Source organism: Phodopus roborovskii, unplaced genomic scaffold (genome assembly GCF_943737965.1).
Source record: "Phodopus roborovskii unplaced genomic scaffold, PHOROB, whole genome shotgun sequence".
NCBI lineage: Eukaryota > Metazoa > Chordata > Mammalia > Rodentia > Cricetidae > Phodopus > Phodopus roborovskii.
The window spans coordinates 785,507-808,523 of NW_026126575.1; the positions used below are offsets into that span (position 1 = coordinate 785,507).

Consider the following 23,017-nt stretch of genomic DNA (forward strand, 5'->3'; position numbering starts at 1 on the left):
CTTGGGATCCAATCAGAGCCAAGACCAGTGTCCTCTTCCATTATCTACTGAGATGGGTTTCCACAAAAGGGCTCACTATCCCCTGGGGAGGGAAGCCACTGATGTCCACTCTAGGGCTCTGAGAATAGTTGTTGCTGGGGGCAGTTCCAAGGCTCCTTACTTTTGTTTTTCTAGTTTGTCTCCTGCATTTGAAATATGATAAGCCAAGAAATATTTGACAAACCACTATGCGGGGGATTCTGTATAGAACAACCTAGCATTGCCCTCAGGTGACGACAGCCCAGTTACTTCCAAGGCCTAATACAAAAAGAGGTGCAAAAGCAGAACCTCAAATTTTATCATTTGTTTTCTGTACAAAACTGCATTCTTTTCTGTTTTTGAGAATTTCTACCTCCTCACCCCTGTGGTTAAATGCTTTAGGAAACACATTTGCTATACAAGCAACCAGAGTATAACGAAAAAGTAAAAGCAAACATGTGGCTGGATCCACCACCAGCAAAGTTAACTAAGATAGAGATTACAAAATGGTCAGACCCACTATCCTTAGCCCCACTGGGCTTAAGACATTGATGCCATTGACCTTCTTGGAGTCCCAGACAATTGTGGGTGGGTATGGATATGTTCAATAGACTTCACGGACATTGGGTGGACTCAAAATTAGTGCCAAAGGCTACTTGCCACTGTGTACTCTTTCCCAGCTTCTCCACACCCTCTCCTCTCCTCTTCCTAGGAAACTGGAGCTCATTCTGGCCCAGACCTTATCAGTTGTTTTCTGTGGCCACAGCCAAGCCTCCCTCCTGGACCTTGTTGACTCTTGCTTGCCCTTCTTCAGACACCAGTTCAGATCCAAACCACGTCACTGAGCATCTTTCTTTGTCCTTTGTCTGGGAACACCCATCCTGCTCTCTCTGGCACTGTGAAGCCTCTACCAGCCATGCTGTTCAAAGTCCCTCTACTGCCACGTGACTTCCCCTCAGTCAACCCAACTGATGGCTTTGAAAACAATGATGCATACACTGCAGAATGCAGTTAGAGAGTTGGGAAACCAGCTATTGGGATATTGCCAGCTTTTTTTCTTTCTCAAAGAAATGAAACAAAATAAGATTGAAAAACCAGAATGTGCTGTTGAAAGTAACTGAAAGCAGTGCTGAAAGAACTTCCAGTTGACTGTAAGCACCATGCAGGCACCATGTTAAGGTATCAAGGTTTTCTGTGGATCATGATTCAGAAGATATCTTAACCAGAGAGGTACTCCCTTCTCCTCCACTCTGCCTTTCCAACACACACACACACACACACACACACACACACACACACAACTTCACATGCACACTCATATACACATACTACATATACTCATACCACACACATATACACACACAAGCACACTCACATACATAACACAAACACATGCATACATATACATACTACACACAGAGACTCCATACAGGCATACCACACACTCCTCACACACACACCAAACTCACATATACACACGCACACCACACAAATATATGCACACACCACACACACTAACATGCATGCATACACACTCAGACATGCTTGCAATACACTACACATATGCACCCACGAATGTACATACATATGCACACAACCAAAAAAAAAAGCTTACACACACTTTTTTGACATGAGGTACTGGTACTTTTGGCATAGATTCAACACAAAAGTAAAATCCTTGTTAAGACAAAAGTGTTAAATTGCCTTAAGAGGTGCTTCAGTGGCCTAACTTCATGGCCCTGGATCCATTTCTCACACTCTCCAGGTTCAGAGATGATTCCATCAGAACTGCAGTGATCCACCAGAAGGCTAAAAAGGGATGGACCAATGTTACCCAAAGACTGCTACTATGGAACATTGTCTCTTGTGGGGAAGTGGCATACACTGGGTGTCCACAAGACAGAACTTTAAAATACAGCATCATCAAAGCATCACTGTCAGAAATGCAGGGGTGGGAGGTAAACAAAATGTAGATCATCTCAATGTTCATTTCCTACCACAGTGAGACAGGGACACTTCCCACCATATATCACCCCCCACACACAGTCAGACACAGACCCTGCCCACCATACATCACCCCCCACAGTCAGACAGGGGCACTGCCCACTATACAACTTCCCCCCCACCTCCGAGTCAGAATGGGCACTGCCCACTCTACAATGACCTGCTTCCAGGCATGAACACTAAGGTCAGGGACCCTGCTCTCACCTATGACCACACTTTCATTTCTTTAAATAACATTACCCACATCATCTGTCATGTTTGCATCTTCTCCATGCAACAGAAGCATTGGACAGTAGTAGAATGTCTTCCCTTTGCACACTGGCTGGTTTCCATTCCTTTTCACTTTTATAGCACCAGTAAGTTTGGCATTTTTGTACAATGTCCTTTACATATAATAGAGAAGATGTGAATTTCTACACTGCATTTCTGATAATTGCACAGGAAAACATCCTCTCTGCATCACTTGCTTAAGAAATGTGCACCCAAGAAAGGCAATTTGATGGATCCTCCCAGTTGCTCCTTGAGAATCTCAGAGAAAAGAAGGGCAGAGTTATATTGAGTCTGGGGGGGGGGGAAGGGCCCTCACCCCTTATCAGGCACCCACCTCATGGTGATCTGTGTTAGGCAGACAGTGAGACGAGATGGTCAAAGATTTTATAATAGTTTTAATACATTTAGTAACCACAGAACTTTAGAAATACTTATTGTTCCTTTAATTTCCTTTGTTAGCAGTTAGAACTGTTGCAGAATGAAAACTCAGGGCCCTTGTTGGAAAGTTGTTAAGAATTTCAAGACAGTAATAGCAAACAGAGCATGTGGTCAAATGCCAGCTCTTCTCACAGAGGGCACAGATCCCAACCCACAGACAAACCCAGAAAGCCACCTCACTAATGATATTCTTTGCACATTCCTACTGGGTTTCAGATGCTTTTAGTTCAGGGGTCAGCTAACTTTTTCTGTGAAGAGCCAGAAAGTAACTATTTTAGGCCCTCTTGTGTGTGTGTGGGTGACATGTTCTCCGTGTACTCATTTGTGTGTGTGTGTTTAAGCATAAAAAAAAAATTGAGTCCTAACAAATGAACATATGAACATGATTGTACTAGAACAAAATTTTATTTATAAGAACAGGGACTGGGCCATAATTTGCCAACCTTTGCCCTAGACAGACACTTTCTTCCATTCTAGATCTTTCTTTCTTTCTTTCTTTCTTTTTTTTTTTAACATATTGTCTTGTCTTCCTCATACTGATATAAAAAACACAAATATCTCCTTCATAGCTGAAGTTCTGGATTCTTCGATGCTCATTTCCTGTTCTTTGTTATGGAGGATGTGGATGTAAAACCTTGTGTCTTGAGGTAGATACATAAGGGATTCTCTGTGACCTAATAAATATTACATGGGTATTTGAAAGGAAAGTTCATTCTCTGAGGGGGGGGGTTAGAATATATTTATTAAACCATCCCATTAATTATTATTCATATCCTGTCTTCAGAATGTGTACAGTCATCTTTCAGATTCAGACAAGAGAATGCCATGATTTCCTTCTTCACAAGGAAAGCAGGAGCCATCTTGGGCACATTTTGTAAGAGTCAAAGTACTGTGCAGCCCATGATTTTATCAGGGTCAGAATCCTATAATTTGACTACACTATTATTTTGCTGATTTCAGATTTAGGATTCACGGTTTTTACTCAAAATTGGCAGGAAGTTTTGTCCCTGATCACGCTATCTTCACACCAGCTTCCTAAACAAACTGAGAAGATACCCATCTTCACCTGTGCTTCACCTGTGTTAGCACAGAGACCATGGTCCTTGAACACATGAGCCAATGTGCCCAAGACCAGAGGACCTCACTCTCCAGGTCTCCCTTGAGAAAATGCATGTATAAAAGGCAGAGCATCTCACTTGAAAGGGTTGTGGGGGAGAAAAACCAAATCTATAACACAAGGTAGTTATCATCAAAATGTCGGGTGTTCTAGCTATCTCTGACTCAAACAGACGAGTCTGGGAGGAGATGGAGGACAGGAGCAAGAAGCCAACAACATTTCTTACCTTATGTAAATGCAATAAGAAGAATTTTGGTTATCGTAGATACAAATGTACATTTTCTCCTTTGAAAACCAACCAATTCTTGCATTTTGCTTGGTAATCTCACTGAACTTTGTTAGGGTCATTACATACTTCTGTCTCTTGGGATTGTGCCTTCTTCGCATCTTATTTTGATACCAATCTCTTCAAGCAATCTTTTCAGTAGGGGTCCATGGATGCATATATTTTGAAAACTACAAGTATGAGAAGGCTAGCTAAGGAATCTAAAAGCAATATTCACTCAAGAGTGGTAATTACCGAGATTTTGAGTAATTGATATTCTAGAGTTTTTTTTTTTTTTTTTAATGTCAATCTATTTCTTACTTTTTTGGGGGGTAGGGAAATCTTTTGTTCTTTTTTGGAAGATTGCAGACTTTTTCTATGTATTCATATGCTTTGAAAAACTTGTCTAAGATCTGGTAATCTGAGGATCATTTAAAATTAAGTTGGCAGAGTGCTTGGTAAGTCATAGACAGAAAAAGCCAATCTCTGTCTCTCTCAGGGAAATTGTCTTCTATCATGTTTACTTATTTATTTGTTGTACAATGCATAAGTGTGTCCTCTTTCTATACATTAATGTCAGATACACTTTTGCATATTCACACACATGCACACGCATACACACACACACACTCACAATGTACTTCATTCACTATTAGTATTTTAGAATCGTCCCTCACAATTTTAGTCTTGGAATACTTTCTGTTTACGTTCTTGGAAAAGTTTCTCAAACTGTCTTTAGATGAACTGACCCCACTTTGGGCAATTTTCAAGGACGTGGTCTTTATTTCCAAGTATTTAATATCTAGACATGGTGTAAGCTTGCCCCACAAAGACTTTATATTTTTTTCTTATGACAGACTACTCTTGTTTGTCGATGCAGTTATCAATTCAAGGTTGAAAATATCAGTGAACCTCTTGTTTCCTCAGAAGGCTTCAAAGGGCATGACCTTATTTACTTATTTATTATCCAGTTTGACAACTGGGTTTAGGTATACAGCCCAGACTAGCCATGAATTCTCAGTCATCCTGGAACAACCGTCTGAGAGCTACACCATTATGGTTTAAATGTTTCTGTAAATCTTGATTAACCTTTTGGATACTCTTCATTTAAAAAAAAAAAAAAAAAGGATAATAAATCACCTCTTTCTAGAACAATCTGTATCTATCTGAAAATACTTTCATGGTTTCTTCACTTGCAAATGATATCCCAAATTTTTTTTACCCATTATTTTTACCCATTATAAAAGATGAATTTTAGCAATCACGATTCTTTTCATTTAATGTTTGAGAGCCCTTCTGGGTAGCCTGTGTTTATTTCTTCTTTTGCCTTGAATTTCTAGCCAGCAAATGTCTACATAAATGATTAATTTTGATTCTTAGTTGAGGGACCTATCCAATCTGTATTTTCAAGCTTTCTGTAAGCCAGAAACATTGTCTTGCACTAGGTTTTTAAATTATTTTTCCAGAATGTTCTTCAGCAATGAGAGCTATCTGGCACTTTGGATGTCTATTCCTATCATATTATTGTCTTCTCCCTCATGGCTTTCATCTAGCTGCATCTATTTCCTCTTCAAATTAAGCCTCCTCAAGCACACCTTTTCAATTTCACTTTCCGCATGGTCAGTGCAGCTCCTCGTTACTTCTTGTGTGCCTTTAACTGTTTCCTTATTGTTTTATACTTTATTGATTGTCCTAGATCCCTTGTTCCCCACTTTATATTTTATCTCCTGTTTTACAAATTCTTGTTTTATTTACTTCACCAAAGCCAGGTGGTACTAAGAGACCGTCTTTAACTACTTTTGCCCCAACAATTTTATTTAATTCTTTAGGCTCTATCTTCACCCTTGAATGTGAAGTGTAACTGAACTTCAAAAACACAACAAATGACTATACATGAGTTCTACTGTTTGTGTTCTCTTACAGTTTCAAGCTCCTCTGAGAACTTCATCTAGGTGATGCCATTGGTCTTGATAAGTATTGATGACAGTCTTCATCAGGCTAGGGAGAGGTGGGGATGAACTTGATCTTGACCTTGGCCATTGACACAAGGAAACATATCATCCTTGCAAGGTTTGTTGGTTGGTCCTGAACACATTTACACCACTCCCACTTTTTTTCTTGTTTTCTTGTCTCTGCCTGAGGTTCTCTCAGGCTGTACCTGGCCTCATTCTGCATCCTATTGCAGCCACATAATCAAAGACACAAGCTCCCATTTCCCTGGAATCCACACTGGATAGAATCACTGACTCAGAGATGCCCAGACCATTTCCTCTGTATTGTGACCTCCCCTCAGCTCTCCTGCTCAGCTGCTCTGTACAGTGACAGCACACGGTGGCATCTGGGCTCCAAGGGATAGTTTGTCATACTCAGGTCCCATTCCTTATTTTTCCATACTTCATATTTATTTCCAGCTTTGATAATGTTCAAGAAATTCCTTGGAAGTATTTCTCTGTTTTTTTTTTTTTTTTAAACTTGGCCACAGGGTTGAAAGTAGATCCTGGCTGACCTTTTTAAAACTCAGTCCATCTACTTTGTTTCTCATATTAACCCTATAAACTTTGTGTGTCACCATCTGCTAGATGTGATGTAGGTTTCCCTAGTCACTTCCCAAGACCTCTGTTTGAGAGAATGGGGCCTCTCTAGGCGGTGGCAAGAGCCAGGTGAAGCTGTCTATGTTTGCCTTCGTGTCCTGAACTCACAACTTTCTTCCCTTTCTTCCCTTTCATCAAACTCCCCAGATCATTGCATTTTGGCTTGTACACTAATGATGTCCCCAAATAACACTTCTAAGAGCCATTAATGTCTTCATTTTAAAAAAATTCATACATTTACTTATTTGTGGGAGGCCAAACATGCCATAGTGCATGAGTAGAGGTCAGTGGACAACTTGCTGGAGTTGGTTCTATCCTTCTGCTGTAGGTCTCAAGGAATAAACTCAGACTTGGGTTATCAGGCCTGACAGTGAGCAACTCTGAATCCTCTCCTTGTCCCAATGCCTTCATTTCTGCTAAAACATCTTCTCTGTCTTCATCTTCTTGAGGCTCCTTACAGAATACATTCATTCAGCCAGCTTCTCATTCCTTATATGTTCTTTGGAATCAACAGAGGTAAATAATCAAGACTTATTGTGTTCTGAGTACTTACAAACAGTAGGCTCTGTGCTGGCATTTGGCATTCATTGCCATTTGTCAATGGCAGTAGGCACTTTGAGTGTGGTCAGCTCTGTTCTCTCTGCCCTACTCTGTGATCCATACATTTTCCTGATTACAAGTGAGTTATCTGAGTTCACAGAGAAACCAAGTAACTTCTTCAAGGATGCACAGCTATTAAGTGGTAGACTTGGGATACGATCCAGTTAGTCTAGCCTTACAGTCCATAATTTTGCTTCAAACCCTAAGTCATCACCATTTAACCCTGTGCTAATGATTACTATGCAACACTGCCTCCCCATGGTGGGATTAAGGAATGTACAATTGCAGTTCATGGTGAGGATAGAGAATTTCCATACATTGATATAGGAATGTGAGAGTAGGGCTCCCAGGAAAGGCTTAAAACTGGGGCATTGAGGGAGGGAGAGAGGGAGAGGGAACTGGGATCGGCATGTAAAATAATAAATTAAATTTTAAAAAAATGCTTTGACTCCAAAATTTAAGTTCAAGGACAAGTTACTGGGGAAAAGGATTTCTATTTTTGTTTCCACAGAAAATGAAAAGATGTGGATTCCTTCCAGACTAATGCGGTTTGATCAAGCCAGACCACCTGAAACAGAGTACCAGGTGATCCTACATTCAAAACAGCTGGACAAAGCAGCCTTACAGACTACAGCCAGGATTTCTGAATCTTCTACGAATCCCCCATGACAGCAGGAAGTAGTTTGGAAAGAACAACGCCCAAATTCCCAAATATTGTCTATAAATGTTTGTTTTTATTTAAATGGACTTTGTTATATAAAATAAATTTAAAAAAATTTAAAAAACAAAACAAAAAAAAAAAACTGGGACATTGAAATGGCTGACAGTTGCCCACATTAACAGAAGAAAGAGTGGGAGACAAATCACAGGTTTGTCTTCCATCTGCTCCCTTTTTGAGGACAGTTAATAATCACAATTACCATATAACTGAAAACCCAAATGGAGACAGTTTTGAGAGATAAAGAAGAAGCTATTAGTTACAGAAACACACCAGGCTTCTCCTGGGCAAATCAGGGTCACCTATATCATACAAGGGTTCCTATCACCCCAGATGTACTTAATGATATCATTGTATCTTGGTTGTTTGGCTGTTGGAGTGTCATAGCTCTAATTGAGATGTCTTATTCTTTTCTCACTTACTTTACAATTTCTGCAACCCTGGACTTGTTTTTTTTTTTTTTTTTTTTTATAGGCAGGTGATAGCACACTGATCAGAGTGCTGCTTATAAATGTTTGCCATCTCTGGAGGTCCTCTGTACATCAATGGAGGTTCTACATCAACGAACAGAGGACAGTGGACAAGATAAGGTCTGGATGAGATGTTCCATGACAAACACTAAGCAATTTTCCCCCTCTTCTCAGTACAGGACCACCCCACTGCATGCAGAGGGGAGGAGTTATTTGGGGTTGGGAGATTCTGAACAAGAGAAGGATTTTAAGTAAAGATGCAATGCAGAGTGGTGATTGTTCTCAATTATTTGGGGGGGGGGAAGAATCCACAGTTCGTGTGTTGTTAAAGATAACTGGGCATCACTTAGGTGTGATGGGGTGGGGATGGCTGCATGTCAGTGAAAGGTGTGGCTTAGCTACAGAACTCACATAGTGGCTTCATTGCAAGTTTAAAAAATGTGGGATGTGGTCAGCAATAAAAGTCCTGAGTATTTTACCAAGGCATTCACACTTGTCCTGAAGGAGCTTTAACTGTGTTTGGAATATGTATGAGAGGTGGAAGTTGGTGTCAAGGTTAGATTTGTGGAGTTTGGCTTTTATTTTTGTCTTTTTTTTTTTTTTTTTTAAAGATTGATTTGGTATTAAAGTTCCAGAAGACAAAGTGGATGAGGTATAAAAAGAGATGAATTTGGGGAAGAGTTCATTGAACTGGTAAAAACAGTGGAGCTCTAAGCTAAGGTGATGGTCAGGTGGAGAATGGCAGAGCCAGAACAGATGCATATAAACAAGGGTGCAGTGAGAGAAAGGATTGCTCCCAGGTCTTCAGCGGAAGTGCCTGGCTTACATAAGCATCACCATTTGAGACCAGGTCCACAAGAGGGGATGACTTTAGAGCAAAAGTGCATATAACCATCCCTCCCCGGCTCGCTTCCCCTCCTTCTCTGGGGCTGCAGTCCTGCACTGCCCCTCTCCCCACCACCCTGCTCTGCCCTTCTACGTGCAGTTTCTTCTTTGCCTAGACAACAGCTATTGGCAAGTCCTCTGGATTGGACTTTGGCCATCTTCTTCTTCAAACCCCACCTCTTCTTGACATTTTATTATACCATCATCTTTATATTAATTATTAGCCGTGCCTACATTTTCAACTGCTGCCCTTGGGCTAATGATATCCAAAGCTTTATTTTCAATTCCAAGGCTCTAAAGAAGCCGCCTACTCAGTTATCTCCACCCAAATGTCCTAACATGCTCAGAGTCTCCCCATCCATAACAAGGTTCTTCTCCAGCATTCTGTAACCACTTCTTCCTGAAGCAGCTCCCCCTCCTCAGCCTTCCATTCACAACAAAAAGCTTCCGGTTCACTTATTCTTTGTCTCCATGCACACCACAATTGCAGGTGATTGACATCTAACCAACAGACATACGCTTGCCACCACTGCTGCCAGAAAGCCTTAATCAAAACAAAAAACCCAAACAAACAAACAAACAAAAAAGAAAAAAGAAAGAAATTACTAATTTACAAACTTATTGCTGGAGGGATAAAATCCAAATTTTTTTCTAAGGGCTTTCCCTGTCACGCATACACAGATAATGTCATTGCTTCTTTATAATTTGGCAAAATCTTACTTAATTCCCATGTTCCTGGTCCAAAGTTACCTCCTGATGGGAGATGTCATTCTGTAAATGTTTCTCATACTGGTTAATGAATAAAGCACTGTTGGTCAATAGGAAAGCAAGATAGGCAGGACTAGGAGACAAGGTGAATTCGAGGAAGGAGGAAAGAGGAGTCAAGATGGAAGGCGGAGAGAGCAGAATGCCAGCAGGCTCTCTCCGGTAAGATAAGACCATGTGGAGATTAATAGAAATGGGTTAATGAGCTAGCCGATAAGAAACAAGTAACTGGCCATACAGAGTCTCTGTGTGTTATTTGGAGCTGGCGCAGCGGCAGGACAAGACCAGCGGCGGGCAGAAAAACCTTACTCCTTACATATGGCGCCCATGTGGCTAATAAGAAATTCCACTTAAAATTTAACAAAAGCTTAAAAAAAGGGATTTAGAAACAAAAGAACAGAGACAAACAAGGCTTCTTACTAACAGCATTTTTCTTGGTTGGACTCTGTTTTGCGAGAGACAAGCAAAGATTTCGCGGCTCTTTTAAAGGAGGTTTCCTGACTCAGCATAAGCGGCAAAAAAAAAAAAAAAAAAAAAAAAAAAAGGTACGGCTTTTAAGAAAAAGCACTGCTAACAATTTATTGGTGTGTATGAGAGCTGGCAATGGCAGTGACCACATCTCCAAGCCGGCAGCATGCTGCCGGATGGCAGCGCAGACCAAGGTGGTGAGCACAGCTCTCAGTGCTGGCGGTGAAATAGCCGCCGCCATCTTTGATAAACTGCGGCAGAAACAACTATGACTTTCATTTTAGCAATGTTGTTGTTTACCAGATAAAAGACTCGTGGCCAGAAAAAGATAAACATTTACAGTAAAGACAGATTCATATTAAGAAAAACCTCTAAAGGTTTACAGTATGTTTTAAAATATACCTAGACATGGGAGGAAAAAAAAAAGAATAAAATAGTTTTAAAAACACAAAGAGGAATTGGGTGTGGTGGCACACGCCTTTAATCCCAGCTCTTGAGAGACAGAGGCAAGCAGATCTCTTGTGATTTCAAAGTAAACTTGGTATGCACAGTGAATTCCAGGATGGATAAAAGTTACACAGAGAAACCCTGTCTCAAAAAACGAAAAAATAAAAAGTAAAAGAAAGAGAGTAATAATAAAGTCAGGTAAAGATGGAAAACTCAGAGAAAATATGGATACTGTATGGTGTTATATTGTCTTTGTATCTTTTGACTGCTGAGGAAATAACAACTACTAAAACAAAGGCTGCTGGATCAATCCAATTTATATATTTTAAACATGCTTTGACTCAAAAATTTAAGTCTAAGGACAAGTTACTGGGGAAAAGGATTTCTATTTTTGTTTCCACAGAAAATGAAAAGCTGTGGACTCCTTCCAGACTAATGTGGTTTGAGCAAGCCAGACCCCCTGAAACAGAGTACCAGGTGATCCTACATTCAAAACAACTGGACAAAGCAGCCTTACAGACTACAACCAGGATTTCTGCATCTTCTTAGAAGCCCCCATGACAGCGCCCTTTACCAGCAGGAAGTAGTTTGGAAAGAACAACGCCCAAATTCCCAAATATTATTTATAAATGTTTGTTTTCATTTAAATGGGGTTGGTTATAAATGGTTAATGATCACAACCAATATCTTTTTAAAGGTAAAAAGGGGATTATGAATACTTTGTTTTGGAATGGATTTTCATTTATTGATACAAATTTAAGGTCAGTTTTGTGATATGTATATTTCTCCTCTTGTTTAGGTATTGTGTTTATATAGTTCATTTAGAAATGTAATGTATAATGTAATACAGATTATAGATAATTACCTATGATAGTCAAAGCTTAGAGTTAAATTAGTTAGGTTTTTCAAGATACACAGAGATGTATTTGAGATAGATAGGAATTCTTCAAACCTTTCAAAGACCTACAGAATATGGCATTTAAAATGGTTTAGGGTTTTTCTTGACAATGAGGCACAATTGCTTCTGTCAACACCACCTGTGTCAGAAAGGAAGATAGACATTGAAGAAACTCATTAGGGAGTTTACTGCAAATATGGCAAGACTAGCCATTTGGACAAGATACTACTCTTGTCTGGACTGTTTGACTTTATGCTGTATAAACTGGACATGCAGGACCCACAGAAAGTGACATTGTCAAGATGGACATTGCTTCCGAGTTCCTGCTTCATGGAAGAGACTGCCAGTCTGCAGGACACAGAGAAAAATGACTGACAAACTGCCAATACAAGAAGACAGTTTAAAGTTTCCTGCTTTGCTGAAGAGTCTGCCAGACACACTATGGCCTATGGGCTGAAGATGGAAGATTACAGAAGAACTTTGGGTGACCAGGCAGTGAGTTGTCTCTGTCATATCTAGAGTTTATATACGATCCTTCTGTGGTCTTTGAAGGAGTTGAAGACAAATAGTTAGGATTAAAGATAAGTTACATAAACTTTAGACATACAAAGATAGGACAGATGATGGAATATTTTCTTAAATCTTGCTAAATGTTAATGAACTAAATATTGTTAACTGTGATTCTTACTTGATAACTGTTATATATTTTGCTATGTTAAGGTTAAAACCCTTCTTTTTATTTAGACAGAAAAGAGGAGATGATGGGAGATGTCATTCTGTAAATATGTTTCTCATACTGGTTAATGAATAAAGCACTGTTGACCAATAGGAAATCAAGATGGGTGGAACTAGGAGACAAGGAGTATTCGAGGAAGTAGGAAGGAGGAGTCAAGATAGAAGACGGAGAGAGCAGAACGCTGGCAGGCTCTCTCCGGTAAGATAAGACCACGTGGAGATGAATAGAAATGGGTTAATACTTAAGACAGAGCTAGCCGATAAGAAACAAGTAACTGGCCAACAGCATTATATCAAATACAGAGTCTCAGTGTGCGTTATTAGGGGCTGGCACGGCAGCAGGACAAGACCAGCGGCAGGTGGAAAAACCTTACTCCTTACAACCTCCTCTTTACAACCTGCAAAAATTTCACTCCTCTCAACCCAAACTATTTCACTAGCATTTCCCTTGCTTTGTCTCTTCCACTGAACACTGAGCTCCTTGAGAAATGGACATCTCATTATGATTCCTAAGGCTTAGCACAGTTTCATAAATACTGAATTGAGCCAGGTTCGTGATGGTACACACTTGAAACCCAGTACCTGAATGACAGAGGTAGGCATGTCAGGGAGAACTGAAGCCCAGTTTGGGTTACATGAGATCCTGTCACAACAACACACACACACACACACACACACACACACACACACACAGGGGTGGGAAGAAGAGGAGAAGGAGAAATTTATATACCTTACCCTGGCCAGATAGTCTTCAGTGCTTGAAAATAGGGAGGCATCATTTGTCTAGGGGTAGCTATCAGCACTAGCACCATGACCACTGATGTCATCACTGCTATGCCCACCATGGCCATCATTTTTGTTGTCATCATCACTATTACCATCACCCATCACTGTCAGCATCATGACCATCATCTTCTCTTTCACCATCACCACTATTATGATGATCCTGTCACCATCAAGCACCTTGAGAATTATCCCTGTTATTATCACCATCATCGTGAGCTCTATCACTACCACTCTAGCCATCATCCTTGTCATTATCATGACCATCATCATTATCTGTCACCATAATGATCACCCCTGACACCATTATCCTCATTTCTATCACCATCAACCCTCTCACTATCATCCCTGTCATTATCATCACCTCCATCTTCCCTATCACCTTCATGTCTCTCGCTATCATCCCTATCACCATCACTATATCACCACCATCATCCTTATTATCACCATCAGTATTGGCACCATCATCTTTAATATTACCACCTCCCATCGTCTGGTATGTATTTGCCAAATGTTGGTTAAAGAGGTTAATCTTTAGAACATTCCTACGAGTATAAATTTTAATGCTTGTTTTATTAACAAGAAGCATCAGAGAGGTTAACTGATTTAAAATCATTTCCCCAAACTCATAGTGCTCTGCCAAAGATTGAGCTGAGGTTTAAAACTGGGGCTGTCTACCCCCAAAGTTGGCATTCACAGCCCCTGAGATTGAGACTTGGTTTATCCCTATGCAGCACTGAAGCACACTTCATTCTGGAGTCTTAATGGAAACAGAGCCAAGGTCTGTCCTAATCAGTGAACATCGTGGCTTGTATGTGTGTGTACAAGATAGGATATGTCAATACTGATGGACAAGAAGCTATAACAGCTCTCCATCCTCCATAGCATGCTGACTTCCTCACCACCACCCAAGCAAGGACTCTCCCTGGAGTTGTTTGCAGGTGCATACTGCCTCAGCTACTGTTTGTTCTACAGGGAGGAGGGAGGCCACAGTCTCAGAGTGGCAGCTGTTCCTATCTTTACTCTCTGCCTCACAGCTTACTGTAAAGAGTGAAGGACCTGCACCGCAGTCATCTGAGGAGTGTTTGTTAAACGTAAGTCCCAGTGAAGCCTATACCCAGCCTGGGCGAGAACCTCTGCTTACACATACTCACTTCCAGGTCAGCACGTCTCACTGGTTCTCTATACCCCTCTCGCCCCTCCCCATGACCACTTCTGTTGGGATGGATCCTTGGGTGATGGGAGATGTCATTCTGTAAATATGTTTCTCTTTTGGTTAATGAATAAAGCACTGTTGGCCAATAGGAAAGCAAGATAGGCAGGACTAGGAGACAAAAAGGATGTGGGAAGTAGTAGGGAGGAGTCAAGACATAGGACAGAGAGAGCAGAATGCCGACCCATCTCTCTGGTAAGATAAGACCACATGGAAATACTTAGATTAATAGAAATTGGTTAATATTTAAGACATCGCTAGCCAATAAAAAATGCTAGTAACAGGCCAACAGTTTTATATCTAATACAGTGTTTCTCTGTGTTACTTGGGGCTGGTGAGGCTGTGGGACCACGCAGGCCAGCCGGAAACATGCTGGTAACACCTGGGAATAAACAAACTTTAAGTTTTTAATTAATTTGTTCTGTTGGGAGGGGTGCTTCTGCTGGGTGTCTGTAACCCATGTGTAGTGCCTGTAGAAGCCTGAAGAGGACATCAGAATTTCTGGATTGGAGTTCAGGATGGCTGTGAGCACCATGTGTGTGCTGGGAGTGAAGCCCAGATCCTCTGGGAGAGCGGAAAGTGCTCTTAACCACTGGACCATCTCTCCAGCCCTGGAAGCAACAAGCTTAGCATGTGTTGCTCTACTCTATGACCTTTATCAGGGATTCTTAACAAAATAGAACCAACCCCGGAGGCTCTTAAAAACAAATGTATAGGCATCTATTAATGCTTGGTTATCACAACGATCAGGAAGAATCATAATATTTAGACAACAAGATTAGGAATGCTGAGTGCCCTAAGCTCCTTTATAATGAAAAAACTGTCTCACTGGATAAGACAACCTCATCTCCATTATGAAACATTTGTGTAAGTTAAAACCCCAGAGTCACCGTCTGAACCCTCCTCTGTGCCGGTTCTTAACTCAGCTGCCTCAGGTGTACCAGGGCTGTATTTCCTGTGCGGCCTGTCAAATTCCCTTAGGTTCCACCAACTGCATGAAGACAAATTCTTGTCTGTCAAATATATTTATGGAGCACCTTGGTGGCAGGGAACCATGTCTGATGTCTCCCTCCTCTTTCCATACTATCAGGTTTATTCATGCCCACGGCATTAAAGGTTTCCTCTCAATTACGGAGGGAGTGGGGAAGGCATGTGGCACCACCTCCCAGGTAGATCTGAAATGCTAAGCCTTGTAGTAATTTCCGATTGATTAACATGCCCTAGATGAGCTCCAAACTGACCCCTCCAGATGTGTTGGTTCCTTATCCTACACAGCTGCTATTCTTGCTTACACAGGCCAGTGGAGTGTAGAATTATATTTGCACTAGAGGCCGCAAGTGCCCACACATATCTGCCATTTCTTTCCTGTGGCATACATTTCTTCAACCCCTTTCCACAAGGTGAGGGCACATGCTAGTATGGGCCAGTAAGCTGTGAGTGGAAAGGTTTGAGTTCCTTCCCTCCTCCAGCATTTGCTTCCTTTGTAGCTGTGACTTTGCCTTCCCTGCCCCAGATCCTCACTGGAGACTTCAGCTTTGGCTTCCCAGAGGCCTTCTCATGTCCTTTGCCTAAAAGGTTAGTCCACACTACCTCCGGCTTCAGCTTTCTTTGCACCTCCCAGGACAGGACACAGCTTGCTGTAGGCATTGTGCTATCTGGGTTTTCTTTGCGGGGGCCAAGTGCTTCAATCACTTTGATCAATATTGAGAACATATCTATGCCAAGTACATGAAAAGAATAAGCCAAGTGTAATGGAGGAAATCGAATGACTTTCTCAATGAGAGCTTGGAATACCTGAAAAACATGTTAAAATGTCCAAATAACCCTTTGTCTTATGTTAGGGAATAATTAAATTAGTACAAGGGGCTACATCTGGCCTCTTGTTCTGGCACCCAACACAGACACCCATTTATATTAGCATAAAGTAAGTCTAATTTGCATTTATGTGTCAGCCCTGTCTGTCCAAGGGCTGCCAGAGTTTATCCCTAGACACGGAGATAATTACAGGTTATAATTATAGGACAGCTGCCTTCTTCCAGCACCCCCCCTCCATTCTCAGTATAATACTGAGTTTTCCCATGACTCCAGAGTTAAGAAAAATAGATGTAATTTACTTGGTAAACGTAGAGGTAAATTACTCATCTAGACAGAAACACAAAACAATACTTTCATCTTACTTGGTTCTTGTCTACACACAAAGTCTTCCTATTTGTAGGCAGTCCTACCAACTATTATCTGGCCTGATAGGCCCTCTGCAAACCTGGAACCAAACTACTAGAACATTTGAACAAAATAAAACCCTGACCCTGGAGAAACATTTATCCCGGTGTCTTTTAAGGTAACTAACTATTGCAACGTCTTCGAGCTGCCTAAGGCACTCTGCTTCCATCACACAGTGCCAGCTTTGCACTTCATCCCTCTAAATGACTTTCCAAGACATTTCAGAAAACAAACTACATCTGTGTGCCTTGACACATCTGCAAGCTTGAATTTCCCCTTCCCATCAAACTCAATCTGAACAAGCCACTAACTTATGTGACCTCGAAGTGCAGAATACTCAGAGGCACTGATCACACCCCAGAGTGAGAATCACTAGCCCCAGGTCTCTGGGAGGTGGGTGGGGGTGGAGGCAGGAGCATGTGAATTTCCTACCAGCAGTAGCTGATGGACAGGGGTCCAGTAGCTGCTCTATAATTAAGCAGTCTTAACTGCTTGGGCTCCATGTTTTACTAAAACATAGTGCAGGGATATTCAATTTCTGGAACATACTGGATCTCACTGGCTGTACTGCCATGTGCTTCTCATTACAGCCCAAAGGCACAGGGTAAAAATGAGCAGAAAGGTTCAGGCTGGGAGGCTGGAGTGGAAAAGGTCCTGCTCTGTTGTTCTGTCGGGATCTAGTCCTGATTATAGGCAGTTCTAACCCTGGGACCAGGGATTGAACAAAAGTCTCTCCCATCTACAAAATAGGGACCATCTGTCTACCTACCAGGGGCTGCCTTAAGCCTTATAAAAGTACATAAGAGGCTGGGATACTCACCTAAATTTGGACTTTCAAATTTTCCTTTGTAAGTTGTTAGGAACCCAGATCTTTCCCCCAGAAAAACATACTCTACCTAGGCAGGTTCCAGTTTATGATGACAAATATCTCTCTGTATCCATTATTTGAGTGTCCATGTCCCTATGATGCTATACTCCCTTACAAACCTACAGATCAGCACACCTCAGAACACCCAATGGTCGTCTGAGAAAGTAACAAGATGGGCTTCTTTTGTTTTTGGAAAGGAGATAAAGACATAGGTTGAGCAAAAAGTAAGTCTCACTCTGTAACCCCAACCCTTACCCCTGTTCTTTTCTTACTGTTCTATTTTTAGTCTTTATAGCACATGTATCATGGCCAGCACTTCCCTGAGACTGGAGGTGGAAAACTCCACCTTCTCCTTCTACATAAAGAAGATTAATATGTGGTATGTAAATGCACATTGCAGTGACAAAGGACCCTGCCAGCAAGGAAAAGTACAACCATATCCATGGTGGGCCCTGAAGATCCCCTGGGAGACTTAAAAGATGCTCTGTCATTCTTCTCTGGGCAAGGGTCTTCCAAATCTGACTTTTCAAATCCCTGATTGAATTCCCAGCAAATTACTCTTCCTAGCTATAACCAGAAAAGCAGTTTATATAAACATGAAATTCCATCAGTGTAAAGCCCTGTGCAGCCCAGTTGCCAGAGCTGCTAATAACGCCCTATTGTGTTACTGTGGTGTTCTGGGTTATCATTATACAGTCTTTGCTCCTGGTTGAAAAAACATGACGTTCCATTAACTATACAATCTGGGCTCTCTCCAGGCCAGAGATGCACCCTACTCAAAGCTGAAATGAGACAAGCTTTAATGCCACAGAAAAGTGAACTGACTGCAGGAGGGAAGGGAATTGCCAGGGTGGGTAGAGCAGCCGCAGACTCCGTCCTCTGTGACCCATGGTTCTTCCTGTAGCTAGCACTTCAGCAGCCAAGGAGCTCAGAAGCCCAAGCACAAACCAAGTCAGCATTCTTTCCCTTCCCACTTTGCTGTGGTCTGGTGATGCACAGCAGTGTCTGGGGAGGTCCCTTCCAGTACCGAGAACTTTGTCTGGAGGGACTACTCTGTGGCCTGTTTGCCATGCCTGCCTGGTGGTCCATTCTCCAGCTCTGGACTTGGAAATCACATCAATTTGCCTGGGTATAGGTGACAAGCTGGAGGTGTACACACACCATAAAAGTTCTAGCAGGCTTTTCATTCAGCACAAAAATACCTCAGAAAGATGCTGGTGGGAAGGTAGAGGCTTAGAATTAAATAGTGAGGGGCTGGCAACTCAGTTCACTGGCCAGAGCCCCTCTCCACACATTCCTTAAGAATTCAAAATTGTCTGGTGGTGGCACACACCCTTAATCCCATAACTCAAGAAGCAGAGGCAGGCAGATCTCCGTGAGTCTGAAGACAGCTTGATCTACAGAGCAAGTTCCAGGACAGCCCATGGCTACATAGAGAAACCCTGTCTCTAGAAGAAAAGAAAAAAGAAAAAAAAACCAAACCAAACAACAACAAAAAGAATTCAAAATTACATTTTGTAGAATATAAAATTGGTATGTTTATTGTAGAGAAATTTGCAAATTCAGAAGTTAGAACTCTTGTCCTCTGGAAAGGACTTCTATCCTAATAGGAAATCCAGACACATGCAGGCGGTGGCTTTGTTTTGCTCTGTTCTGAGATGGGATCTAGTTACTGAGCCTAAGTTAGCCTTGATCTCCCAAGTGTTGGCATCAAGCCTGGCCTAACTTCCTTCAAAGGTGGAATGCACACAATGTTTGGAAACATAATAGTATAAGTATTATATATTTCTCCTAAAATATTTTGCAAACATGCACAATCTGCAATGAATAAACAGTACTCTGCATATTTCATGTCTTACTTAAATCCCATTGTTAGACACTTAGGTAATTCTCAGCTTTTTACTATAAACCTCCATACCATAGACACATAGTAAGGGCTCCTTCTTGACTGTATTTCTTTTCTTTCTTTTTTTAAGATAAGGCCTTGTCGGATGGAAAAGAAGACCCTTAGCTGTGTTAAAACCCTGTGCTACTTCCTGCCAAAGCATCATCTCACCCGCATCACTCACATGGCAGCCACATGTGACTACTTAATTTAAATAAAATTAAAAGTTCATGTCCTCATTTGCATGGAGACCACTATGGTGAGTAGCTACTGTTCTGAACAACAGGAATACAGAGCACTTCTGTCCTTCTAGAAACTTCTACCCTGCAGTTCAAGTTCACAAAGACCATCAGTTACCCTGTCCCTAGCAAGACAGGAAACAGGTGGCCAATACTGGACACTGTGATGTTTGAAAATCCTCTGACAACCTAATAAGAGCAGTATCGTCTTTTCCATTTCTTTAATTACTAGTGAAATGGAATGCTTTTGTTCATGTACTAACTTCCACATTTTTCCCCCCTTGGGAAATTATGACAGAAGGCTAATTTCTAACTAGCTTTTCCATACTAAGGTCAAACTTCAGAGAGTAAACTAGATTGCAAAAACTTTTTCAGCTTACTACATTTCACTTATGCTGTCTTTCACTCTCTAAAGAACAGAGCTCTCATATAGTCAAATGCCCCTCTGTTCTTCATGGACTCTGTGTTCCTTTCATTCTCTCTGAGATGTAACCCTGAGGGTACAAATACACACTTCACCATTTACCAGAGGGCGCCTTTAGAAGTAACAAACTCATTCCACACTTATTTGAAATTCCACCAAGCAATCACAGGTACTTATATATTCTTCTACTTTGCCCACATACGCTTTGAACTTTACCAAACTTTTTTCTTAATTTGCCTTCTAATACATTTCAGTATTTGCTGAGAAATTGTCTTCGTTATTCTTTCCCAAAAAATGTTTTAAATCTTTTGACTTGGTTGTCTCCACCCCAAAATTCTAAGATGACTCTGCCAAAATTCCTCCATTGCCTCAAGAAATTCGTTTATAAGTTTGACCAAAAGTTCAGTTCAAATTATAGATTTAGGACATCTGGTAACGCCCACAGCACCCAACAGTCCTCTTCCGAAATGATGATTTTTGTTGTTGTTGTTGTTGTTGTTCAAGTTTCCCCATGGGTTCCTTAGAACCTATGATGCTATGGTTTTTGTTTCTTTTGAGACTGAGTCTAAGGTAACCTAGGTTGGCCTCCAACTCACTATGTAGCCTAGGAGCCCAGGATCACCTTGAACTCCTGATCCTCCTGCTGCTGAAGTTACAGGCATGCATCATCAGCCGTAAATTGATGGAGTTTCTGTAGTGCTGGGGAACAAAGCCAGGGCTTGTGCATTCTGGGCAAGATCCTACTGAGATACAGCCCCAGCCCTCAAGTCTTCTTAAAGAGCACAATGGGGAGCATCTTTGGTTTCAGACAAGAGTCCCATAGTTTCTCTGATCCAGAAGCTCCGGCTTCCACCTGCTAAAGCAACAAAAGATTTTCTCTTTCTTAGCCTGGGCCTGAATTTTAAGTATTCACTTTCTCATAAATCTGTAAAAAAGAGATCTCACTTTTTATCCGAAGACTCTGGAGTTCAAAACAGCCTCAACGGAAAAACCAAACCCCAGCAGCAACTGCGAAGCACATTTGGTGTCCAGCGGCCAGCTTATTTTTCAGGACTCTTATTCCAACTCCCAAATACTTTCCAGTCTGTGAAATTCATCCCCCCACTGTAACTGCAAGCGCCTCTCCTGGCACCAGCACAGACATAAGGAGCCTGGATCTTGAGGGACCTTTTATTGTTGGAGCTGCTTTTCAGCAGAGAGCACATAAGCATATTTAAGTGACTGTAGCTTGGCAGCCCTGAAGGGATCTGGAAAGTGTGGAACTGGTCTCAACTCGTTTCTCCCTTAAAGCAAAGTCCATTTTAGTCCGAATGCCAACCATGCTGGCTTCCCTAGCAGTCAAAAACCCAACAGCCCAAATTTACCTACATCTCAGCTCTGAAGGCAAGGGGCGTAAGACTTTAGCCAGCACCTGAAAGCATTGGTTGACACCACTCAGGAGGAAGGGTGGCAGTGGGACTGGCATCTGTGTATAGGGTAGGGGGAAGGGATAGTATTCAGTCCCTACAAGGCTGAGGTCCCCACAAAGGACCAGCTGGAATTCCAGAGGTAGAGAAGTCTTGGACTTCCACTAAATTGCCCAGGGTCATCAGGCATCAGGCCACGAGAACAAAGACTGCATTTTGTGGCCAGACATTTGTAAAAGGAGATGGCTGGCTTTGAAGAGTACCCTTGCCTCTTACTTTGGAAGTGTCTGTAAGTTCTACTTCTGACTGCAACTCCTAATCACCAAGGGGGAAGCAATTAGACAAACAGAATCAACTGCACCCTCCTGGGACTCGCAAGCTTGGGGCCAAGGACAGAAAGAAAAGCAGGCAAAGCAGCCAGGACTGCCAACACCTGAGGATGGAAGCCCAGCCTTGGCGCCCCTGGGGATCACCCGCCGGAGAGCAGCATCCTCTAGGCACTTACTTGTCCAGGATGAAGTAGAGATCGAATCCCCCATAGCAAGCTGGTCCCCCGTCTTCGCGGCGTCCCCCTTGTCCAGCGCACACGAGCACAAGCGCAGCCACGAAGAGTCCCCGCAGGCCCGCGCCCAGGCACCCCGCGCGGTCCATACTGCAGCCGGAGAACTGGTTTCTCTTGCCTCCGCAGGACCTCAGGGGCTCGCCATACGCAGCCCCGGCTCCCGAGGGGTCCCCTGGCTGCCTGGAAACGCCCGGAAGCAATTGTCCAGAAAAGTTCAAGGGTTTCGTTCTGGTTTCCGCCGGTTCTGAGCTGGGTTTCGGATTTCAGGGACCCCAGGGCGCTCTGCTCCGTGGAGTTGCTAAGCTTGAAGCTTTGCAGTCGAAGCAGTTCCGTCCCGGCGGCTCTTTGTCCTAGATTTTAAGTATGATGGGGTGGGTTTTCAAATTGTTCTTGGTTGGGGCAGTGCGGTGTCTTTGCTCCCTCCCTTCTCCCCTCCTTTCTTAGTTTTTTTTTTTTTTTTTTTTTTTTTTTTTTTTTTTTTTTGGGGGGGGGGGTGGGGTGGGGTGGGGGAATGGGGAGATTGGCGGGAGGAAGAAAGTCTAAAGAGTGCCACCTTGTGGTCAAGAGCGGCGAAAGTGTTGGTGGGTTCTGCTAGACCTTGGCTGGCTGGGGCACCAGTGGGTGGGGAGTTTTGGTGGCAGAATCTTCAGGTGAGGTGTAAACCTGTAATTAATCCTTCCTTTTTGTCCTGCTCCTTGCCTTTCCCACGGCCACCTCTCCATTCTCTC

General features: G+C 42.2%; 1 protein-coding gene across 1 annotated transcript in view; it reads right to left on the minus strand.

Moving 5' to 3' along the window:
- Window positions 1-22,729, minus strand: part of Antxr1 (ANTXR cell adhesion molecule 1) — a 177,736-nt gene extending 155,007 nt beyond the window's left edge. The window contains exon 1 of the mRNA XM_051203441.1: window positions 22,233-22,729. Within this exon, the coding sequence (XP_051059398.1) occupies window positions 22,233-22,378 (146 nt within the window). The 5' untranslated portion in view covers window positions 22,379-22,729. The remainder of the gene's footprint in view (window positions 1-22,232) is intronic.
- Between the last annotated feature and the right edge of the window lie 288 nt (window positions 22,730-23,017).